Raw genomic sequence first — 21,383 nt, forward strand, 5'->3', positions numbered from 1 at the left:
TTCTTCTTAAGGAAAAATAATTTGTTTTATTGTATAAATGACAATTTCAACAACAGTATAAATTAGGTACAATTATGTAAACTGGAAGATAGGGTGCGTGCGTGTTCAGTTGTATCCCACTCTTTCGGACCCCATGGACTGTAGCCCACCAAGCTCCTCTGTCCATGGAATTTTCAAGCAAGAATACTGGAGCAGGTTGCCATTTCCTACTCCAGGAGAACTTCCTGACCCAGGGATTGAACCTGCATTTCCTGAGTCTCCTGCCTTGGCATTGGCAGACAGGTTCTTTACAACTGAGCCACCTAGGAAGTCCTGGAAGATAGGGTGTTTACATTCAAACATCATTCTAGTGATGGGCAATTTAAATACATTCGATATAATAAAAATTGAGAGTGCTACATTTCTGCATCATAAAAAAGCAAAGACAGGAATTATTCCTGTCCACTCAGTAACTCACAAAGATTTGCATAACAGTTTCCACAAACTGATCTCAGAAGCAGAGCATCGTTTCATTATCAAAGAGAACCAACTGTGAAATATTACAATCTGTGCTTCATATGATATTGTCTGAAGCAATCTGTATAAGAAATAACATCAAGATTCATAATTGCACAAATCTGAAAGATCTTACATTTTCCCTGACAAATTACACTGCTGTCGTAACTCACAAAGAAGTATTTGTAGTATTTTATGAACTGTTTACTCTCTTGGATTGCAAATTGTTTAGCTAACTTATACAAACTTTTTGGCTGCAAATCTTGAATGTCATAGGCCTGGGTCAGGTTATACTCCAGCTTCCAATTGGATTCTCCCTTTAGATTAGCATCTGTCAGGTTCAAGTAATACTGCAGCATATCCTATAGTTAAAAAATAGTTAAAAAGAGTAATAAAGCCTGGTTCATATTTTGGCATATAACATACTGCATAGCAAGTAGAGTTCTTATTAGCATTTATGTTATCTTCTTAATTTTAAAGTGTAGTCAATTTAAAAACTGAGAATCGTTTTTAAGGAAAAAGAGTCCCGATAGAAAAATCTATATTGTTTTGTTCATGTAAAATAGAATGAAAGAATATAATAGAAAATAATCCAATAGAAAATAATCCAACTATACAGAAAGATATACAGAATAAAAAGCCTTCAGTTTATACACCTCAGAAGTAACCACTGCTAACAACTGTCTATAAATCAGTTATATGCAGCAGGTGGCTTGTACAAGCCCACAAATGCTGTCAAATTTTCAGGAAACTCCAAGCTAGTTTATATCATTACCGCAGCTTGAAATTGGCCATTTGGGGAGTATTTATGCCATGGAAATTGGCAAACACTACAAAACAAAGCACTTTCCACCCCCCAGTGAGCCAGCTATTAAACGTTTACCAGCACTCCAGTGTATGCGTGCTGTTCCAGACTGTATGTACAAAAGAAATACAGGTATTTGATTTCTTTTTACTATCTTTTTCATTTTTTCATAAAATGAGATCACACTATACAAACTATTTTGCACTTTAAAAAATGACATAGTGTTATAGCAGGTACATCTTTCTATGTCAGTGTATACACATACACATGAGTTTCAGATCTAAGAATAGGCAACTAATAGCTGTAAAACATTTCTTTTGGACTATTCTTATCAGTCAATTGTTGTATTATCTTTCTTAATTTAAAGTTGATGGATTAAAACCAGATTTCTCCTGCACTATTGTTTTTTGTAAAAACATGCTCCAGGGAATAATAGAACTGTTGCTTACTAAATTTACCTAGAAGAAAAATGCAGTTTCATCAGTATAGACTTTACCTGAGAAATTCTTTTCAAATTACATATTTGTTGAAAGGTACAGTATTCATAAACTAAATGCCTAGCCTTTTGAAGGTGAATTGATATAAAGCTGACATTCAAAACACAAAAAAAGAAGACATCTTGAGATTTCAACATAAAGTACAACTTATAGTAGCTGTGTTGAAAACATTCAACTAAACTGATGAAAACTACATAGACATGCAAAACTATGAAGTCAATTCTAAAAGTTACACCAACTTACCAATAATTTATAATCACGAGGATCATACTGAAATAGTCTGACACCAGGATTGTTGGTCAGTCTCTCTGAAATACTTCTCACTGGAGTAACAGCAGGAGCCACAAACAAAGAATTTACTGGCTTTCCTAGACAAAACATATGTACATAAATGTATGTGTTTTTAACAATTGAGCTTAATAATATTAAAAAGTTTCAGATTAAACAGTCAAATAATGCATGATGCTTGATGGATCCTGATTTAAAACAACAGTAAAGAGACACTTTTGAGAAAACAGGGAAAGTTTTATTAGGAAGGAGATTAAAAGAATTATTGTTGGTTTTGTTAGTTAAGTTAATGGAATTATGATTATGTTGTTATCCAAATATTTTACCAATGTGTGATTCATGTAGTGTTGAAATACATTTAATGTTTGACATTTACTTTCAAATACCTCAAAAAAAAAGAATCATGGGTAAAACAAATCTTGATAGATATTTGAATATCTCTGCTTTTATATATATTTGAAATTTTTCATGATAAAAATATCCAACTTATTACAAATATACACACATGAAAAATACAAGGCTAGTTTTTTTGTACTCCACCTATGACAATATTCCAATAATTACATAATAAGAATTTGATTAAAGTGTCACCATGTTTTATGTCTATTATAGGACTAAATTTCTTTCTGAGTAAAAAAGCTATCAAAGGCTGAAAAATGGTCATTTTTTACCAAGTCCAGTCATCCTAGATGAAAAAGGCAAAACATTTCAAAAATGTTCTCCAATTACTGAAATATATATATATATATATTGATTTTTATCCTGGCTGACTACTAAAAAATCAAAACTTTTATTTTGTTAACTCTCAGTTTTCTGCCTTCATTCAGAAGTTATCTTTAAGAATAGATAATCATTGTCTTATTTAACGCAAGTGCTCCTTCTGTTTTTTTTCTTTTAATGCTGAGTAGATGACCATGTTGGTAAGCACTTTAAAGTTAAGAGCTTAATATATTTTACTTTAAACCACAGTAAACTATGCTTTGCTCTTTAAATTCTAAGTAAAACTAGTCACAGCAAAAGAAACTTGAGGACTTCCCTGGTGGTCCAGCGGTTAAGAATCCATCCACCTACAGATGCAGGGGACACAGGTTTGGTCCCTGGTCCAGGAAGAGTCCACATGCTGAGGGACAACTAAGCCTGTGTGCCATAACTACTGAAGCCCGCACACCCTAGGGCCTGTACTCCCCAGCAAGAGAAGCCACAGCAATGAGAAGCATGCACCCCACAACTAGAGAAGCCTGCACACAGCAGCAAAGACCCAGCGCAGTCAAAAATAAATACATTTTTTTTAAAGTATGGCAAAACCCACCACAATATTATAATTAGCCTCCAATTAAAAATAAATGAATAAAAAAAAAAGAAAGAAAGAATCTTGAGTCTCACAAGTAAAACAAAAACAGTGCTTCTCTAAGCTTTCAGACCTAAAAGAACATTGGAGTGAGCTGAAGGTTTCAGAGGCTTTTGGGTCAACAGCGATCAGATGGTGATGGCTTTGGGAAGTTAATAAGAAGTCCAGCAATTGGACTAGATATAGTCTTACACGCTATAGGACTATATATATATTCATTGAAGGTAAGTGAGAACAAGCTAGTGCTGGCAAGTAGATTTAATAAACTTTAAATTTATTGGATCAGTAAAAGTTAATATTCACTATTTTGTGTAGCAAATGGATACAAATAGAACATTCTATTACCTTTTTTATCTGAAAGAACCATAATACTATCTCTGTGAGTATGTCCATAAAATTGTCCTGCAATGATGTCACTGTATTTTCTAAAAATGTCTATCAATTTCTCATTATGGTATTTTCTCATTGCTGAGATGCCCCTTGCATAAGGCAGATACCCCACTGGAACATGAGCTATGATGTACACCTGGGGAGAGAAACACAAAGAGGACTGATGGGATTCTTTCTGCACATTTATCATAACAAAAAGACATTTAGATACCCAAGATTGAAAGTACACTAATTAAACTTTAGAAAACAAATACACCATCTCTCCTACTCATTTATCAAAAAAGGAGAAATTATGAAACTATTAATGGTCTTAAATTTATACTTGTCTATTTAAACTGCATGGTTTATGATATAATAGTCTTCCCAGGTGGCGCTAGTGGTAAAGAACCCGCCTGCCAATGCAGGAGACATGAGAGACATGGGTTTGATCGCTGGGTTGGGAAGATCCCCTGGACATTATGATATTAGGTAACTGTGACCATGCTGCAGTCCATGGGGTCGCAAAGAGAAGGACACGACTGAGCGACTGAACTGAACTGAACTGAACTGATCAAGCCTTAGAGCAAAATAAAACTGGCATCAACAAAAGAGCACATCATGAACTGTTTCATGCAAGAACATCTTTAAATTGTAATTCTTTTATTAATACCTGACCTCTTGCAAGTCTAATACATTCACAAGTATAACCCTCTGTTTATCCCCAGTGATGTTGGTCTATGGCATCTACCTTCTCTTTATTTTGCTGAGAGATGTTCAGTGTATTTTCTAGCCATTCAAATTGATTTGCTGGATCAGTCTGATTTAGGGTCACGGAATTTGGGCCATAGTATAAGTTTGTGTTGAGACTGATGATCCGAAGTTTCGGATTATTTGAAACTTTCTGTGTATAAAAGCCACCTATAAAAACAAATTTTAAACATATTCTATTACTAAAATAATACACAGATACATAGACACTGTGAAAGCAAAAATCTTAATTAAGGTTTACAATCCTTTCAGGAAGGTTATACTTATTTCTCATTGCCTCGTTTGCACTTAAATAGGCTTATCATTGGATAAGAATCAGATTTAACAAACACTTACTGAAAACCTTCTCTGTGTCAATTCCAGCGCTGCCACTTCCACATACTGAGGTCACAACAGTTGTATTTAACATTCTTATGAAAAGATAACTAGGCAATGAGGTACTGATTTTTATCAAGGAACGATTAACAAATCAACTTCTACCTTTGTATATTTGGGGAATTAAGATAAGAGATACAATGAAATCTAAAATCTAAAGAATGAGAACACTGAAGATACAACAGCAGATAAATCAAAGCTGCTAGACTCTCAGGTGAGATGGGGCTTAAATGCATAGCTGTGAACCAGTGAGCCAGTGACAGAACACTGCTGTCATGGCGCTTTCAGAGTTAGTGGACCTTGGCCCACTCACCATCCATGCCTCTCCTCAGCTTTCAAACATGGGAAGACCTCTCGGAAAACTGGGCACAGAGACTCTTCAGAATTGGCACACCCAAGCAAACACTAAACATCTAAGTCCAAACGATATTAACTGGACAAAAACAGAGACAAAATAAGGCTGAGTAAATCTTTCACTTACCTTTCCTTAAAGTAGTAATAGCGTCTTCAGTCAGCCATGGTTTCCAGAGGTTTGCTACTGCATTGTACACTTGGCTGTTGACTACAGGCAGTTGATCCTGGCCACAAACAATATAATCCAACATTGAAACTCTGAAGATACATGGTTGAATTAATTTAAACATGACTTGAGAGATTACTACCATAGGAGGCATCTGGAGATGCTGGAATACTAGATATACTTAATTTTTCAAGGAATTTATGGCTTTGTTGGGGAGATGGAGAACAAAATGCAAGCAGCCATCTATAAGACAGTGTGCTAGGAACCATCGCAAGGATCTTGTGAGTGGAGAAACAAGAATAATCAAGGCTGCCCTAGAGAGTCAGCAGGGAGAGTGAGAAGAGCATTTGAACCAGACCTTGAAGAATGATTTCATCAAGTTGATAGGAAAGGGAATCAAAGTAAAAACAATGGCCCAGACACCAACATGGTGCCACATACAGAAAAAAGCCCTTGTTTTGGCATAACTGAAGTAAAAAATTGATGTGGGAGTGTGCTCATTAGACACTGAAGGCTACTTTGCCCCTGAAAATTTAAGTTCTGGTGTAGCATTCCTAGGAAGTGGAGAAAACGTCATGATTTCAGAATTAAACAAAGTCCTCTGAAATGTTAACACTAGTATAAAGCATTTTAACTTCTTGAAAGAAGACTTATAACCACATGTTTTTGATTTGAAGTCTCTTTATGTCAACCCTGAATATTCATTGGAAAGACTGATGCTGAAGCCGAAGTTCTAATACTTTGGCCCCCTGATGCAAAGAGCCGACTCACTGGAAAAGACCCTGATGCTGGGAAAGACTGAAGCCAAAAGGAGAAGAGGGTGGCAGAGGATGAGATAGATAGCATCACCGACTCAATGGAATGAATTTGAGCTAACTCTGGGAGATAGTGAAGGACAGGGAAGCCTGGCATGCTGCAGTCCATGGGGTCGCAAAGAGACACGACTCACTGACTAAACAACAACTCTTCATGTTAGCCTAAATCATATCATTTTGATTTTCTAAATATTATATGTATAATATATTAGACAGTATTTTTATCATCCTACTTTATCATATCATTATTAAAGAACCCTTATGGTGACATAAGCTCTAGACAAGAAAAATAAAGCTTCAAGAAAATAGATACTGAATAAAAACTCAGAAATCATTTGTGAAATTGAGTGATTATTTCTATTTTCTTTTCAAAAAATTATACTAAAAAACTGAAGCCATTTTCTTCACTTTCTTCATTTCCCTCTGTATATTGGTGACCCAGACCTATTTCTTCAAGGAGTTTCACTGACATCATTAATTAAAATGCTTTACCTTTTTAAAAATGACATTCAAGTCACATTAGTTCCTAATACATATGCCTAATACTGAACTGAATACATGATTAAAATATAACTATATTCAGGGAAAGTTGTAAGCAAATGACTTCTTTTAACTGAAGGTAATTATTCAAAGTATATTTTCAGTTTGTGTCAGAGATCGGAGTGATCTGTCTGAAAGCTACACAGTGGCTTTGCCCAATCTAAATCCTAATCAAACATTGGTAAGCATCATCATCATAAAAAAAACCTAACATTTTAGCCATTTGTTTACTTCAGGATGGATGCCAAGATACTGGTATAGTCATGTAGAGTCAAAATTATATAAACATTACCCTAGACTTTTCTCTCTACTTTAAACATGAGAAATATGAGCACCAGAGTTACGTGATTTATTCAGGGAGAGCTTGTCAGTTCCAGTTCAGTTCAGTCGCTCAGTTGTGTCCGACTCTTTGTGACCCCATGAATCGCAGCACACCAGGCCTCCCTGTCCATCACCAACTCCTGGAGTTCACTCAGACTCACGTCCATCAAGTCAGTGATGCCATCCAGCCATCTCATCCTCTGTCATCCCCTTCTCCTCCTGCCCCCAATCCCTGCCAGCATCAGAGTCTTTTCCAATGAGTCAACTCTTCGCATGACGTGGCCAAAGTACTGGACTTTCAGCTTTAGCATCATTCCTTCCAAAGAAATTCCAGGGCTGATCTCCTTTAGAATGGACTGGTTGGATCTCCTTGCAGTCCAAGGGACTCTCAAGAGTCTTCTCCAACACCACAGTTCAAAAGCATCAATTCTTCGGTGCTCAGCTTTCTTCACAGCCCAACTCTCACATCCATACATGACTACTGGAAAAACCATAGCCTTGACTAGATGGACCTTTGTTGGCAAAGTAATGTCTCTGCTTTTGAATATGCTATCTAGGTTGGTCATAACTTTCCTTCCAAGGAGTAAGCATCAGTTCCAGAGCTAGATATAAATTCCACATCTTTCTACCATCACTTTTATATCCAATTATCCATTGCACAATGGGAAGTGGTACCACCCACAGTTAGGCGGCACCAGCCTTGCCAGTGTAGGAGTATATAAAGATGCTGGTCTGGGCTGCTTCCTTGAGTAGTAATGGGAAGAAATCCTTGGGCTGTCCATATGAATATCTACTTCTGACATAATGGGTGGGAACTTGTGTCTGTATGTTTATGTAGCTATGTTTATATACACGTTGATGGGAGAAATAACACATCCAATTTATTTATTACTAACATTCACCAGAATTTTATCTCAGATATGAGTAGCCTCTAGGTGAATTTGTTGTGGGGCTTTCATGTTACATTTGACATTCCTGAAACTGGGATGGAAGGAAAGATGGCAAAATAGTAGAAAGAAGATTTTTAGATATAAGATCACAAGCCAGAAAGAGGAAAAAATTAGCTGTTTAAGGTAAAAGGCTGCCCAATTTATCCTAGTTATACATGTAATAGGATATATTTTAGACTTCGATAGTACCTATATCTTTGAATTATTATATGATTTGGCTTCACAAAAAGAAGGCAAAGAAAAAAGTAAAATGAAACCAATCCTCAGAGGAGCTAGGAAACACGTGTCCCGTGTCCCTGCTTCATGCTACAAAACCACCACTCCACTGACTGAGGGCTTATAATGTGCCAGGTAGGAAACTATGCCCTTTCCACCGAGCATCACTCAGATCAGATCAGATCAGATCAGTCAGTCGTGTCCGACTCTTTGCGACCCCAGGAATCGCAGCACGCCAGGCCTCCCTGTCCATCACCAACTCCCGGAGTTCACTGAGACTCACATCCATTGAGTCAGTGATGCCATCCAGCCATCTCATCCTCTGTCGTCCCCTTCTCCTCTTGTCCTCAATCCCTCCCAGCATCAGAGTGTTTTCCAATGAGTCAACTCTTCGCATGAGCATCACTAATTCTCCCCAAAACTTTGCAAGGTTAAGTATTACTGCTCTTGTTTACAAATGATCAGGGATAATTACATGCATTACTCAAGTTGCTCAGCTATTAGAAGCAGGACAGGTTTTTAAATTCTAATGAATGTGACACTAAACCCCACAGGTTTCCATTACAGCAGTCTGTCTGTCACCTAAAGCTTATAAAAACAATGTGTGTAACCTCTGGTTCCTGGAGACTGTCCACCTCCAGCCCTCTGCTCTGTGTGGTCTCATGTTTCAACAGTAACAAAAGCTGATCACTATGTTAAGAGGCTGACTGTCACCAAGACTCACATATTATTCATCTCAAGACTAGAGCCCAGACCCAGGAAGTCACTTAAACTTAAGCTCGTCCTAAAGTGCAACTTTCAAAGTCACAGTATTTAGATTAATTAACTAATATAATCAAGACCCTTATTAAGCAGTCTTTTGACATGAGATGGAAAAGATATTCTAAACACAGAGCAAACGCAGACAAAGAAAGGCATGAAAGTAAACACCATGTTCAGGAAATGCTGATACGTTAGTCTGGCAAGAGCAAAGGACCTGTGAAAGGATGTTTGTTCAGCTGAACACAAAAGATACAGGATGTGGGCTCTGCCACTGAGTGACTGAGCAGTTAAAAGAGCACAGTTCTGGGCCTCAGTTTCCTCATTTATAAACTGAAGAGTTAATCTAGACCAAGGGTCAGCAAACTGTTTCTATACAGGGTCAAATAATAATACTTTAGGCTTCGGGGTCATATAATCAATATGGTAACTATTCTCTGCTGTCACAGTACACAATCAACCGCAGGTAAAACAGAAAGAACAGCCATGGCTCTATTCCAATAAAACTTTTATTTACAAAATCAACTGTCAGGCCATATCCTGACCACAGGCCCTGGTTTGTCAAGCCCTGCAATAATCTCTAAGATCTCTTGAATCTGAACAAATGTAAGATTCTACACTGCTACAGCAGATCCCTGTTACTGGAACTGCTATCCGACTGTTATGCACAGGCTGTTTAATAAAACAGCCACTCTAATAAAGGTTGAAGCCTAAGTTGTATTAGACATTAAAAATATTCTGAACATACTCTCTGCCTTGAATTATATTTTGAACATGGACTTCCCTTCCCTTCTTCCCTTCCCATAGAAGGGAAGATAATTCTCTATGCTTTGTTTTTAATCACAATCCAGCTTAGATCAGAGCATGAGTAGCTTAGTATGTCTAATAGAAATTCTAAAGTATGTAAACATTTGTCAATATTAACCTTTTTATGCTAGCCTGAACATGAAAATTAAAATGAACAAAATAATTTAAAAAAAAAAAAACTGAGGAAGAATAAGAAGGAAATCACAAATTAATAACCCATCAACTAATAATCTGCTTCCAAAACCCCACTATGGACATAACTTTTTCGAACTATTAAGAGTCAGTTTTAAGTCCCCAAACCATGTGTCTTGCCATCCTTGATGGTTAGTGTTAAGAGCACACTCTACTTCCACAAGCCCTGATCCCATGCTCTGTTATCAACCAGTTAGTTGCAAAACTTTGACACTACTGATGGGGAAAATCCTTCAAGCATTTCCAGAAGTTGTGGTCAAATTTACCTGTGGCCAGTAGTCATGATTACCCAATGCAGGGAAAACCTGGAGATTTGGAAAGAGACGCTGGATAGTGGTCGTGATATTAGCAATCACATTTATGACTTTGTCTGTTGAGAGTTCAAGCACTGGAACATGAGGTGGGCTATCCCTGCAAAGAAGACAGAATCATAGAAAACAAAATCGGCTTCTATAAAAAGTCACTAGACTCTTGTGTAAAGCTTTGCTGAAGTGTCATTGTCGAAGTCAACCATAAATCAACAGATGATAAAGAGCTGATAAACTACTCTGCACTTACTTTTGTTCCACTGAGAACCCTAAAGAAAAAGAAAACCTGTGAAATACAAAAGATAAACTGAAAATGTCAGCCTATTTCACTGCCTGACTGAAGATTTATAAGAGGCAAAAATGCTTAGTAATTAAAAGCACAGACTCCAGGGCCAAAAGTGCCAGGTTTGCCCTCATAGCTGTGAGCACTTGGACAAGCTACTTAGATGCTCAGGGCCTTAATGTCCTTATCTGTAAAATGGGAAGAATAATAACAATTTCTATTGCGGAGATTGAACGAGTTACAACGTATAAGTTAAAATAAGGCCATGATCATTATTGCGGGTACAGGAAATACAGAACTCTTCACTCTGTCGTGATGAATAGAATTAGTTAACTACACCACCAGAAGATGATGTTTGTAAAATCGCTATCACAGGTTAATTCCCATTGCTGACTTTTGTTTTTTGATTATTTAACCAAGACTTATTATCACATTAATAAACATCTCAAGATAATGACACAAAAAGCTATTTATAAACTCATCTCTTAGTTAATATGGACATATTTCTAGAGGATATATTCTAAACAAATAAAACTGGGACTTTGAAAGTTTTTCTTATGCCTAATAATGCTGACTTATTTGATCTAGTATTTTTTAAGCACCAATAATTCTTAACATGTAAATTAAGTTTCTGATGAAATTCAACATCTTAATGAAGCTTAGGACACTGTAGATATATACTCAGTAACTATATGATATTTATGTAATCACTCACCCTGTCCATATCATAAAAGATACTTTTTGTCCTGAATTTTTAATAAAATCAAGTGCTGAAAAAATGAGATGATATGGAGAATCACACATTACATCTCCAAAAGGACCAGGATCTGAGGCTTCTGCACCTTTGGAGGAAGCGCACACTTTCGTGTGGTCACCTGTGATGTGGTAAGTAGGATCTAAGTGGAAGTCCGTCACGTGCCAAAACTGTCCTGTTGATGAGAAAACAAGTGGTGTTAAACCTACTTCTCTTTTGGAATTCCCATACAAATATTTACAGTAAGACGAAACAGGAGTTCCATTCTGTGTTAGAGGAAAGCCTTAGCAATTTAAATATCCATGTGCTGAGTAGCTCAGTAGTCCTGTCCAACTTTTTGTGAACCCAGGGACTGTAGCCCTCCTGGCTCATCTGTCCATGACATTTCCCAGGAAAGAATACTGGAATGGATTTACACTTCCTTCTCCAGAGGATCTTCCCACCCCAGGGATCAAACCCACGTCACTTGCATCTCCTACATTGGCAGGTGGATTCTTTACTGCTAGTGCCACCGGGGAAGCCCAAATATCCATATGCCCTGAAATTAAGCACAGTCTTTCCCTGTGAGAAATACTGACTCTAAAGATAGTACGAAGATTTTACCAGAATTCACTACTTGCACACAACAAAATTGATGAAATCAGTGACAGCGTGACTACTTAACAATGACCTGATAACAAACATAAGTTTTCATAGTGATATACATGGAAACCCCTTTCTGGGAAGTCCATAATAATCCCATATATTGTATCTTAATATGCTTATTAAGGAAGAAGCTTAATATGCTTAAGGAAGAAGCATATCTTCTTCCTTATAGAACTTAATGTTTTAGAAATTATTTTCTTCTTGTAGAAAAATGGACATAAAAATATGATGTGTTTTGTTAGGGTTACACAGTGAAGAGATTGCAGATGTTTGTATGTATGTTAGTCGTTCAGTCACGTCTGACTCTTTGCCACCGCATGGACTGTAGCCAGCCAGGCTCCTGTGTTCATGGAATTCTCCAGGCAAGAATACGGAAATGGGTAGCCATTGCCTTCTCTAGGGGATCTTCCCAACCCATGTATCCGCATCACAGGCAGATTCTTTACTGTCTGAGCCACCAGGAAAGAGATTTCAGAACTTATAACTAAAAAATCTTGCTCCTAATTTCGTGTAAAACCTTGCCTCTCAACATTAATGGAAAATGAGTCTTTAGCTTTCAGCCAAAAATAGCCATTGCTAGAGGTTCTCAAAAGCTATTTAATAGAGGAACATCTTCTATTATACACAGTCTAAAATGTTAATAATAACATTAAGGGAAGCATTTGTTAAAGAAGATGCTTCCATTTGGGTTTTCAGGGAGAAGCCCAGGAACCATTTGATAGCACCCTTGCTTGGAAATCATCTTGACAAAGATTCTTTCATTGAAGGAAACACTAGTACTAATAAGCATAGTAGCAGCCCTCTTTATTAAGTATTCACCATATGCCAGACATTGTGGAAACAACTGAAATATACTACGCAATTTCATTCTCAAAACTACTTCTTAAGCAGGAATCCCTGTTCCTATTTTAGAGTTGAGAAATTAATAATGGGTCAATTATAACATTTGCTCTAGTATATACAGCTTTAGAAACAGGAGAGCCAAAATCTGAACCCCCATTTTGAAAGGCTCTCAAGTTTGCCCTCAAGTTTGATTTACATATATCTTCATGAGACTTTTTCACGCTTTGAATTTTGAGCTTAATCTGCTAATGACTAATTTACAATAGGAAACACATCAGAAGTGACAGAGTAGCAACATACCACACCAAGAGCATGGAAAAAATGAGCAGAATACAAAGTTTTATCTATACAAATAATAAAAAGCTAAGTTTGCACCTGAGAAAATACTTGAATAAAACCCAAAGCTGGATAATAAAGTAGAAAATTGAAAGCAGTTGATTTAAGGTGGAAAAGGCATATTATATATATTTGGGATGTTGTTTCTCCACGATGTTGTTACAATAGCACATTTTAAGCCCATAGCTAAGAAGTGGTAGATAAAAAAATCCAGAACAAAGTAGTCCTCAAATAGTCTTCATGGTCAATTACTTGGTATTCAGTCCTCATTTGAAAACTTTTGCCATGAATAATTTATTTTATTCCATAATGCAGAAAGTACTCCAACTTTTTCCCAGCTTGGACCTACTTTACTCAGCACGTAAAGTGGATTGGCAGATAACTCAGAATTATCCTGGAGACAGCTCTTTCTTGGGGTATAAATATACACTGCATCTCAGTTTTATGTAAATATGTATATTATTCAAAGAATGTTAAGGTGTGTAGTGAACTTACAAGCAGAAAAGCATAGTGTTATGGTTAAGAATGGGGGCTCCACAGACTTCCCTGGCAGTCCAGTGGTTAAGACTATGTGCTCCCAAAGCTGGGGACATGGGTTCAAGTCCTGGTTAGGGAACAAAAGTCCCACATGCCCCGCCACATAGCAAAATAAATAAATAATTTTAAAAATAAAAATTAAAAATGAATAGGGGCTCCAGAGTTAGACTGCCTGACTTCAAACCCAAGCTCTTCTTCCCAATCTAGTTGTATGATCTTGGCCTGTTTCATCTGTAAAATGGAAATAATATTATTGTCTACTGAATAAGAGTTAAGTGACTTAGTAGAAATAAAGGCCTGGTACTTGGTAAGCTCAGCATTAGTTATATTATTCTTCATTTGTAATGTCAAGTTTGCATTTGACACTGAATTTCCTCATTTCCAAGTAGTGGAAATGTATTGAGTGCTTACTTTAATACTGTTTCTTATGCTTTGCATGTATTTACTGACCACTATTTTCATTTTACAGATAAGTCCAAATCACATACGTCATATGCAACAGAACTAAGACAGCAATTCCAGAAATCTGATTCCAGAGTTGATACTGTTCTGAACAACCGCACACAGTGCCTCAGCGTGTTAGTTCACATGCAAAAGTCCTTTCAGAATAACAGTCCTTCCACCTCACTTGCCTCATGCAAAATAGGTAACACACCTACAGGAAATACTGCGTCAAGTAAGGGACAGGAAATTACTAATATATTACATTTTTCTAAACAAAACTTTTGTAAAACAAAGCTGGAAACACATTGAAGACACTCGTCTGATGTAACCTGTTACCTGGATTTATACATCCCCAGCATCTAGAAAATGTCTGATCTATGGTAGGTCCCCAATAAACATTCTTTAATTTAGGCACAGGAAGATTCAGGATTTCCTCAAGATCACATGGTGACTCAGTAATGAAAGCTGAAATGCAACCAGTCTCTCCAGATTTTCAGTCTAGCACTCTTTCCACTACCATTGCACTGCTGAACATGTCAGTAGGGGGTAATTATTTAGATACACTGAAGGTTATCTTTAAGGAGAAGCCAAGAACTGAGCCCTGATAGGTTCTTAACCCGGGATTTATCAATAATAAACATCTAGAGACCTCACCTCCTGCCTCTAATGAAATGTATACAAAATCCTGTTCGTGTGTGTGTGTGTCCAAGGCTATAGACCTGGCCTGTGGCAGAGCCCACACTTCAACCCAGATTCTCTAGTTCACAGTCCAACATGCTTTTCACTACTCAATTATCACATCTTGTTTGGCAAATAGGGAAATCTCATGTGTCTCAGTGGTAAAGAATCCACCTGCAATGCAGGTGACACAGGTTCGATTCCTGGGTCAGGAAGATCCCTGGAGAAGGAAATAGCAACCCATTCCAGTATTCTTGCCTGAAAAATCCCCTGGACAGAGAGGAGCCTGGCGGACTACACACAGTCCATGAGGTCTCAAAGAGTCAAACATGGCTTAGTGACTAAATCTTTTAGAAGATTCTCACAAATGTATATTGGGTGTTTGAACCCTGTCCCCCCTCTCCCTGTCTCTTCCTCAGGCAACAACTCTGAGTAGCTTCCTTACAGAAACAAGGAGCTGTGGAGATTCACCAGACCACAGAAATCTGTCATGGAGGCCTTCAGCAACCAGACCCTTAAAACCAAAAGGTGAATTTGCCAAGGGCTGGCCTCCTGCAATCTAGGACATTTTATCTCAGAATCCTAAACAGCCACATAATTGAAGAAAGACAGCTTTAATGAAAGCAGAAATCAGCATACGTAAGTATTTGGGGACAATTTTTTGTTACGACCGACAGTTGGGAAACCAGACTGACAGTTCTAGCTTTCAAATGAGTCATGAGCAGCTGAGTCATGAGGACTTGGCTCTTGGACAAATAGGCGTGTGAGAAAGTAAAGTGATAAAGATAAGCAGTCTCAGCAGTCAGCACTGCGCTGTTTCAGAGACAGCTATGCCCAAACCACAAAACATAAAAATAACTCCACCTTGCCCATTTCCCCCTCCTCTAGATAACAGAGCCACCACCAGCACTTGTGTGCGGAGTCTGTGTCCAACTCTTTGTGACCCTATGAATTGCAGCCCATAGGATTCTCCAGGCAAGAATACTGGTGTGGGTTGCCATGCTCTCCTCCAGGGGATCTTCCCAACCCAAGGTTGAACTCACGTCTCCTACACTGGAAAGCTGTTTTTTTTTTTTTTTTTTTTTTTACCACTGAGTCCCCTGGGAAGCCCAGATAACTGAGCAATTCTATTTGAAAATGAGTCAGGGAGGTGGGGATATCCTGACACTGAAGGCTCATATGGCATCATAACATCTCCCATCCAACGTTTATCTATTCAGGACCAGTGGTTCTCAAACTCCAGCATCTACCAGAATCAGCTGAAGGGTTTGTTACACGGATGGTTGGGGTTTCGGATTTAGTAAGACTTCAGTTCAGTTCAGTCGCTCAGTCGTGTCCGACTCTTTGCGACCCCATGAATCGCAGCACGCCAGGCCTCCCTGTCCATCACCAACTCCCGGAGTTTACTCAAACTCATGTCCATCGAGTCGGTGATGCCATCCAGCTATCCCATCCTCTGTCGTCCCCTTCTCCTCCTGCCCCCAATCCCTCCCAGCATCAGGGTCTTTTCCAATGAGTCAACTCTTTGCATGAGGTGGCCAAAGTATTGGAGTTTCAGCTTTAGCATCAGTCCTTCCAATGAACACCCAGGACTGATCTCCTTTAGAATGAACTGGTTGGATCTCCTTGCAGTCCAAGGGGCTTGGGGGTGACTAAAAACTTGCACTTTTAACCCGTTTAGGTGATGCTGGGGCTCTTGGTCCCAGACTTCACTTTGAGAATCACTTCCGTCCAGGTAGGCGTTGGGAATGAATAAAACTGACTCTGCCCTCAGAGAACCCAAGGGCGTCCAGGTAAAGTGAAATGAAGGCCCCGAGCGTTCTAACGTAGCCTAACGAGTAGGGAGCGCGGTGCCTGCGGCCGTGCTGTGGTTGGTGAAGTAGGACGAAAAGGTCACCAAACTTGGCGAGCAAGATGGAATAAACTCCGAGTCGCACTGAAATGTACACTGCTGAGCGATTGAAACCCGGCAGCTCCCCCGCCCTACAAGGGCAGATTCGGGGCCCCTGGGAATGCGGGACATCCAGCCCCCAGCTTCTTTTTTCCCTCGAGACACCCAATGTTTCCTTCCTTTTGCCCGGGAGCAAAACACATATGGAGACACAAAGTGAAAACAACTGCACGAGAAGAGCAGCGCCCCTGCAGTGCCCCCACTGTTGTCAGCCAGTCCCGATCTCCCCGCCGAGCCGAGCGGGCACTCTGGTGCCTCCGTCACCTCGCCCTCCCCGCGTCCCGCAACGGGGCCACAGTCCCGGATCCCGGGCCCTTGGCGCAGGCGCCCCGCTGCCCACTCGCTGTGCTCGCTTCGCGCATGCGCTTTGGCCGCGGCTCTCGGGCAGCTCCAGGGACGGAAAGGATACAACGACTCACCCACCGCGGGACCAGTGCCAGCGGGAGCCAGAGGCAGTCCGAGGCCGGGGCGGCAGTGCCAGGCGGCTAGCAGGCAACAGACAAGCGCCCCCAGCCGCGCCATCGCCAGTTGCAGCCACGGATCTGGGAGACTCTTGCTGTAAGCAGACTCCCCTGGACCGTGGGACCTGGGGAATCCGGGAGGAGGTAGAAGACCTCTGCGGTTGTTAACGCCCAGCGGTCACGTGCTAGATTCCGATTCCTCAACGAGTAGGTTCTCTTGACCTTCAGCAGCTGTCTGGCGATTACCTGGTTTATTGTTGTTTCTAAGTCGGCGACAGGTCCCGGAAGGAATGTGCTTGAGGCAACCCCGCGCAGATTGGGTCCCCTAAGTGCCACTTAACCCTAAGTGTATGGGTCTCCTCCTCAGAAGTGATGCAGAGAACCTCCAAGTGGCTTGATTTGAGCCAGGTCAGCAGAGATTTCGAATACAGTGGATCTGAGTGTGGTCCCTGGAACAGCAGCCTCAGCACTATCTGGGAAGTTGAGTTAGAAGTGAAAATTTCCCAATAGACTTGCCCCAAAGCTGTTGAGCCACAAACAGGACCTGAAGCCTAGTCCTTTGTGTGTCCAAGTCCTCCACAAGATGCTAAAGTTGTGGTGACGTTTGACAACCACTACTCAGAAACACTGCACTTCCCAGGGGCATTAGTGGTAAAGAACTCGCCTGCCAATGCAGGAGATAAAGGAGAGGTCAGTTTGATCCCTGGGTGGAAAAGATCCCTTGGAGGAAGGCATGGCAACTCACTCCAGTATTCTTGCCTGGAGAATCCCATGGACAGAAAAGCCTGGCAGGCTAGGGTCCACGGGGTCCCGAAATACCAGACACGACTTGAGTGACTTAGCACTCACACTAGGTTTCAGTTTTTGTTTATCTGGGGTTTTTCTTTGCTTGCTTGGTTATTTTTGCAGTTGAGTTAGAGCAGTGTCTCAGAACTGTGTTGTATGCATTTCAGAGATAATGGAAATACTTATGGAAATCATATGGAAATCTATATATGGAAATCATATATACAACTGGTGGGTTTTATTCTTCAAGGAATTTTTGAAGATAATCTGACAAAGGAGCCAAGATTCCCAATCTTCCTTGGGTTCTGTGTTCCTTGTGATATCACTTATGAGGATTCTGATCCCTTCAAGATAAAGGAGCATATAATTTAAATTTATAGGATATGGAATTCCTTTGAAGAAGAAAAAAACCTTCCAGAATTACTAACCTCATAAAAAATGTTACCAAGTGTATTTGTTTCCCAACAGAGAAATTCTTATTTTGTATGCTGTGTAATTTAATGGGAAAGTGTCTCATAAAAAAGGCTTTGAAATGGGAATCAAGGTGCCTCCATTTTCTGTTTCGTGTCTTGCCAGGGAACTTCCCAGGTGGCAGAGTTGGTAAAGAATTCTCCTCCCAGTGCAGGAGATGCAGGTTTGATCCCTAGGTCGGGAAGATCCCCTGGAAAAGGAAATGCAACGCACTCCAGTATTCTTGCCTGGGAAATCCCATGGACAGAGGAGCCTGGTGGGCTACAGTCCACAGGCTGGCAAAGAGGCAGACAGGACTGAGCTATTGAGCATACAGGCATGTCCTGCCAGGGCTGTTCAAGTTCTGCCATGGCTTTAGGATGATTCAAAAGCCTTTGGACAACCAAAATGCTTTCTAATTGTGGAAAAAATGGTCCTTGGAAAACAACCTTAAGGACAGTAAAAATAACTTGCATGTTTCTAGGACAAACATTTTGAAAGACAGAAAAAAACTTTTAAAATTCATAAAAATAGCAATTCTCACTTTTTCTTTTGCCAGTTTTCTTGTGTGTGTGTGTGTGTGTTTATGAGAAAAGAATTGAATTTTTATTTCACATCACATGCAAAGTTCCGAAAAAGATCAAGAGAGAAAAATAAAACTTAAAACATGAGCATGTCTTTAACTTACAGGCTAAAAAAGAATTTCTTACATTAAAAGCACATCAAGGGGCTTCCCTGGTGGTCCAGGGGCTGAGACCTCACACTCCTAATGCAAGGTGCCCAGGTTCAAACCCTGGTCAGGGAACTATATCCCACATGCCATCTTTTACTGATGTTCAGTCAGTTTTACTGAAAGTAAACTGATTGTGAAATAATTCTTCAGTCAGTAAGCATGAAATATGGCATACACATTTTGAAACTTAAGCAATGCTTCCATTTTTAAAAGGTGCTATGTTAAAAAAAAAAAAAAGGTACTATATTGAGTTAATGGGTAGAAACATTATCTTCCCTTCAACTCTCTCCCCTCTGTTTTGTTTTCCTTTATACCTTGTCTCTAAGGCGCACAAAGCTACAATGCCTTAACATCTCTGGGTGTATAGCTCACGCTTCACATGTATTTGTAGGTCCCCATGTTCTAAAGGTCTGTCTAGTCAAAGCTATGGTTTTTCCAGTAGTCATGTATGGGTGTGAGAGTTGGACTATAAAGAAAGCTGAGCGCAGAAGAATTGATGCTTTTGAACTGTGGTGTTGGAGAAGACTCTTGAGAGTTGCTTGGACAGCAAGGAGATCCAACCAGTCCATCCTAAAGGAAATCAGTCCTGAATATTCATTGGAAGGACTGATGCTGAAGATGAAACTCCAATACTTTGGCAAGGTATTGATGCAAATACCTGATGCAAAGAACTGATTCATTTGAAAAGACCCTGATGCTGAAAGGATTGAAGGCAGGAGGAGAAGGGAAAGACAGAGGATGAGATGGTTGGATGGCATCACCGATTCAATGGACATGAGTTTGAGTAAACTCTGGGAGTTGGTGATGGACAGGGAGGCCTGGCATGCTGCAGTCCATGGGGTCACATAGAGTCTGACATGACTAAGCAACTGAACTGAACTGAACTGATGTTCTCATGTGGGGCTTCCCTGGTGACTCAGATGGTAAAGGATCTGCCTGCAGTGCAAGAGACCCAGGTCAATCCCTAGGTCAGGAAGACCCCCTGGAGAAGTTGGCAACCCACTCTAGTATTCTTGCCTGAAGAATTCCATGAACAGAGGAGCCTGGCAGTCTACAGTCCATGGGGTCACAAAAGAGTTTAGTACAACTGAAGTGAGTAACACTTTCATTTTCACATTCTGGTGTAGGTATAATTTGTTGTGAGGGTGTATAGGTTAATACACTAGGTGTATTAACCCAGTGTAGCTTTGCTTCCCATCAGGCCATCCCAAAACCTTCCCCTTCTTCAGAGAGTTGTTATGGAAATGAATGCCGGGATGTTATTTGACCTAATTCTCTGGAGAAGGAAATGGCAACCCACTCCAGTAGTCTTGCCTGGAAAATCCCATGGACAGAGGAGCCTGGCAGGCTACAGTCCCTGGAGTTACAAAGAGTTGGACATAACTGAGCAACTAAACAACAACAATAATGAGGTGAAACTAAATCCCTATTCTTGCCCTTTTCTTGTGTCTTTAAGAATGGAGAGGCCAGAAGCCATGCTTCTATTAGAGCATAAGCTGAACACCAAGAGAAAGCTGTATTCATCCAGATGCAGAAGTGAAGGTGTTCAGAGCAATTGGAGCAAATGCCCTCTCTGTTCCATGCTTTCAAAGACAAAGCTTACTAGTTTTAGTAATGATAATCTGGGCCAATCTTATCTTGACATTCAGTAATAATTGCACATTCACATGTTAAATTCTACAGCTGCACTTTAGATTTTACTACTCTTTCTTATAGTAATTATAGTAAAGTAATAAAATAGCCAGGTTATAGTATCATTGTGTAAGTTAAAGAAAGTTTCCTCATACTTATATCTGAAAGTTCACTGGACCTTGAATTAACTTGTAGAACCTTACTGAACATATTGCTTTGATTAAAAATGAATACTGAATGTTCTGAAAAACACTTACATTTTTTTCTGCCTCACCCCCTACCCTTCACAGAGGCTAACAAGAAAGTTTTCCTAAGAAGTGATTCAGGGAAAATAAAAATCTTACATTTTGTTTCAGAAGAAAATTTAGCTGAATATTAATTTTTAAGAGGAATATTATTATTTTCAGTATTATTCACTAGTTAGATGGCACTAGTGGTTAAAAAAACAAAACAAAACAAAAAAAACCCCTGCCTGCC

At 39.6% G+C, this 21,383-nt stretch overlaps 1 protein-coding gene and 1 long non-coding RNA gene across 3 annotated transcripts in view; one reads left to right on the top strand and one right to left on the bottom strand.

The window, feature by feature from the left end:
* Positions 1–18,637, bottom strand: SMPDL3A (sphingomyelin phosphodiesterase acid like 3A). Of its 2 annotated transcripts, none has more exons than XM_061427434.1 (8): positions 17,552–18,637; positions 11,372–11,585; positions 10,332–10,476; positions 5,427–5,523; positions 4,551–4,720; positions 3,779–3,959; positions 2,041–2,165; positions 1–857 (listed from the first exon to the last, which is right to left on the bottom strand). In XM_061427434.1, exons 2-8 carry the CDS (start codon positions 11,458–11,460, stop codon positions 540–542), a joined length of 1,125 nt encoding a protein of 374 aa, XP_061283418.1. In that variant the 5' UTR covers positions 11,461–11,585; positions 17,552–18,637; the 3' UTR covers positions 1–539. The 2 variants fall into 2 exon arrangements, with proteins under 2 accessions (XP_061283418.1, XP_061283417.1); XM_061427433.1 differs by lacking the exon at positions 17,552–18,637 and adding an exon at positions 17,264–17,366.
* The window catches only part of LOC133253767 (uncharacterized), a 27,126-nt gene continuing 23,065 nt past the window's right edge, over positions 17,323–21,383 (top strand). The window contains exons 1-2 of the long non-coding RNA XR_009738420.1: positions 17,323–17,402; positions 18,668–20,366. This is a non-coding gene — a long non-coding RNA (uncharacterized LOC133253767). The remainder of the gene's footprint in view (positions 17,403–18,667; positions 20,367–21,383) is intronic.

Source organism: Bos javanicus, chromosome 9 (assembly GCF_032452875.1).
Source record: "Bos javanicus breed banteng chromosome 9, ARS-OSU_banteng_1.0, whole genome shotgun sequence".
NCBI classification, from domain to species: domain Eukaryota; kingdom Metazoa; phylum Chordata; class Mammalia; order Artiodactyla; family Bovidae; genus Bos; species Bos javanicus.

Bases quoted from the DNA above. Each gene is read 5' to 3' on its own strand.
- SMPDL3A (XM_061427433.1), bottom strand. From the start codon at position 17,366: ATGGCGCGGCTGGGGGCGCTTGTCTGTTGCCTGCTAGCCGCCTGGCAC. The intron at 4,721-5,426 runs GTAAGTGAAAGA...TTGTTTTTATAG, and splicing joins TATTACTACTTTAAGGAAAG to GTGGCTTTTATACACAGAAA. The intron at 3,960-4,550 runs GTAGATGCCATA...TTCTCTCCCCAG, and splicing joins CTCAGCAAAATAAAGAGAAG to GTGTACATCATAGCTCATGT.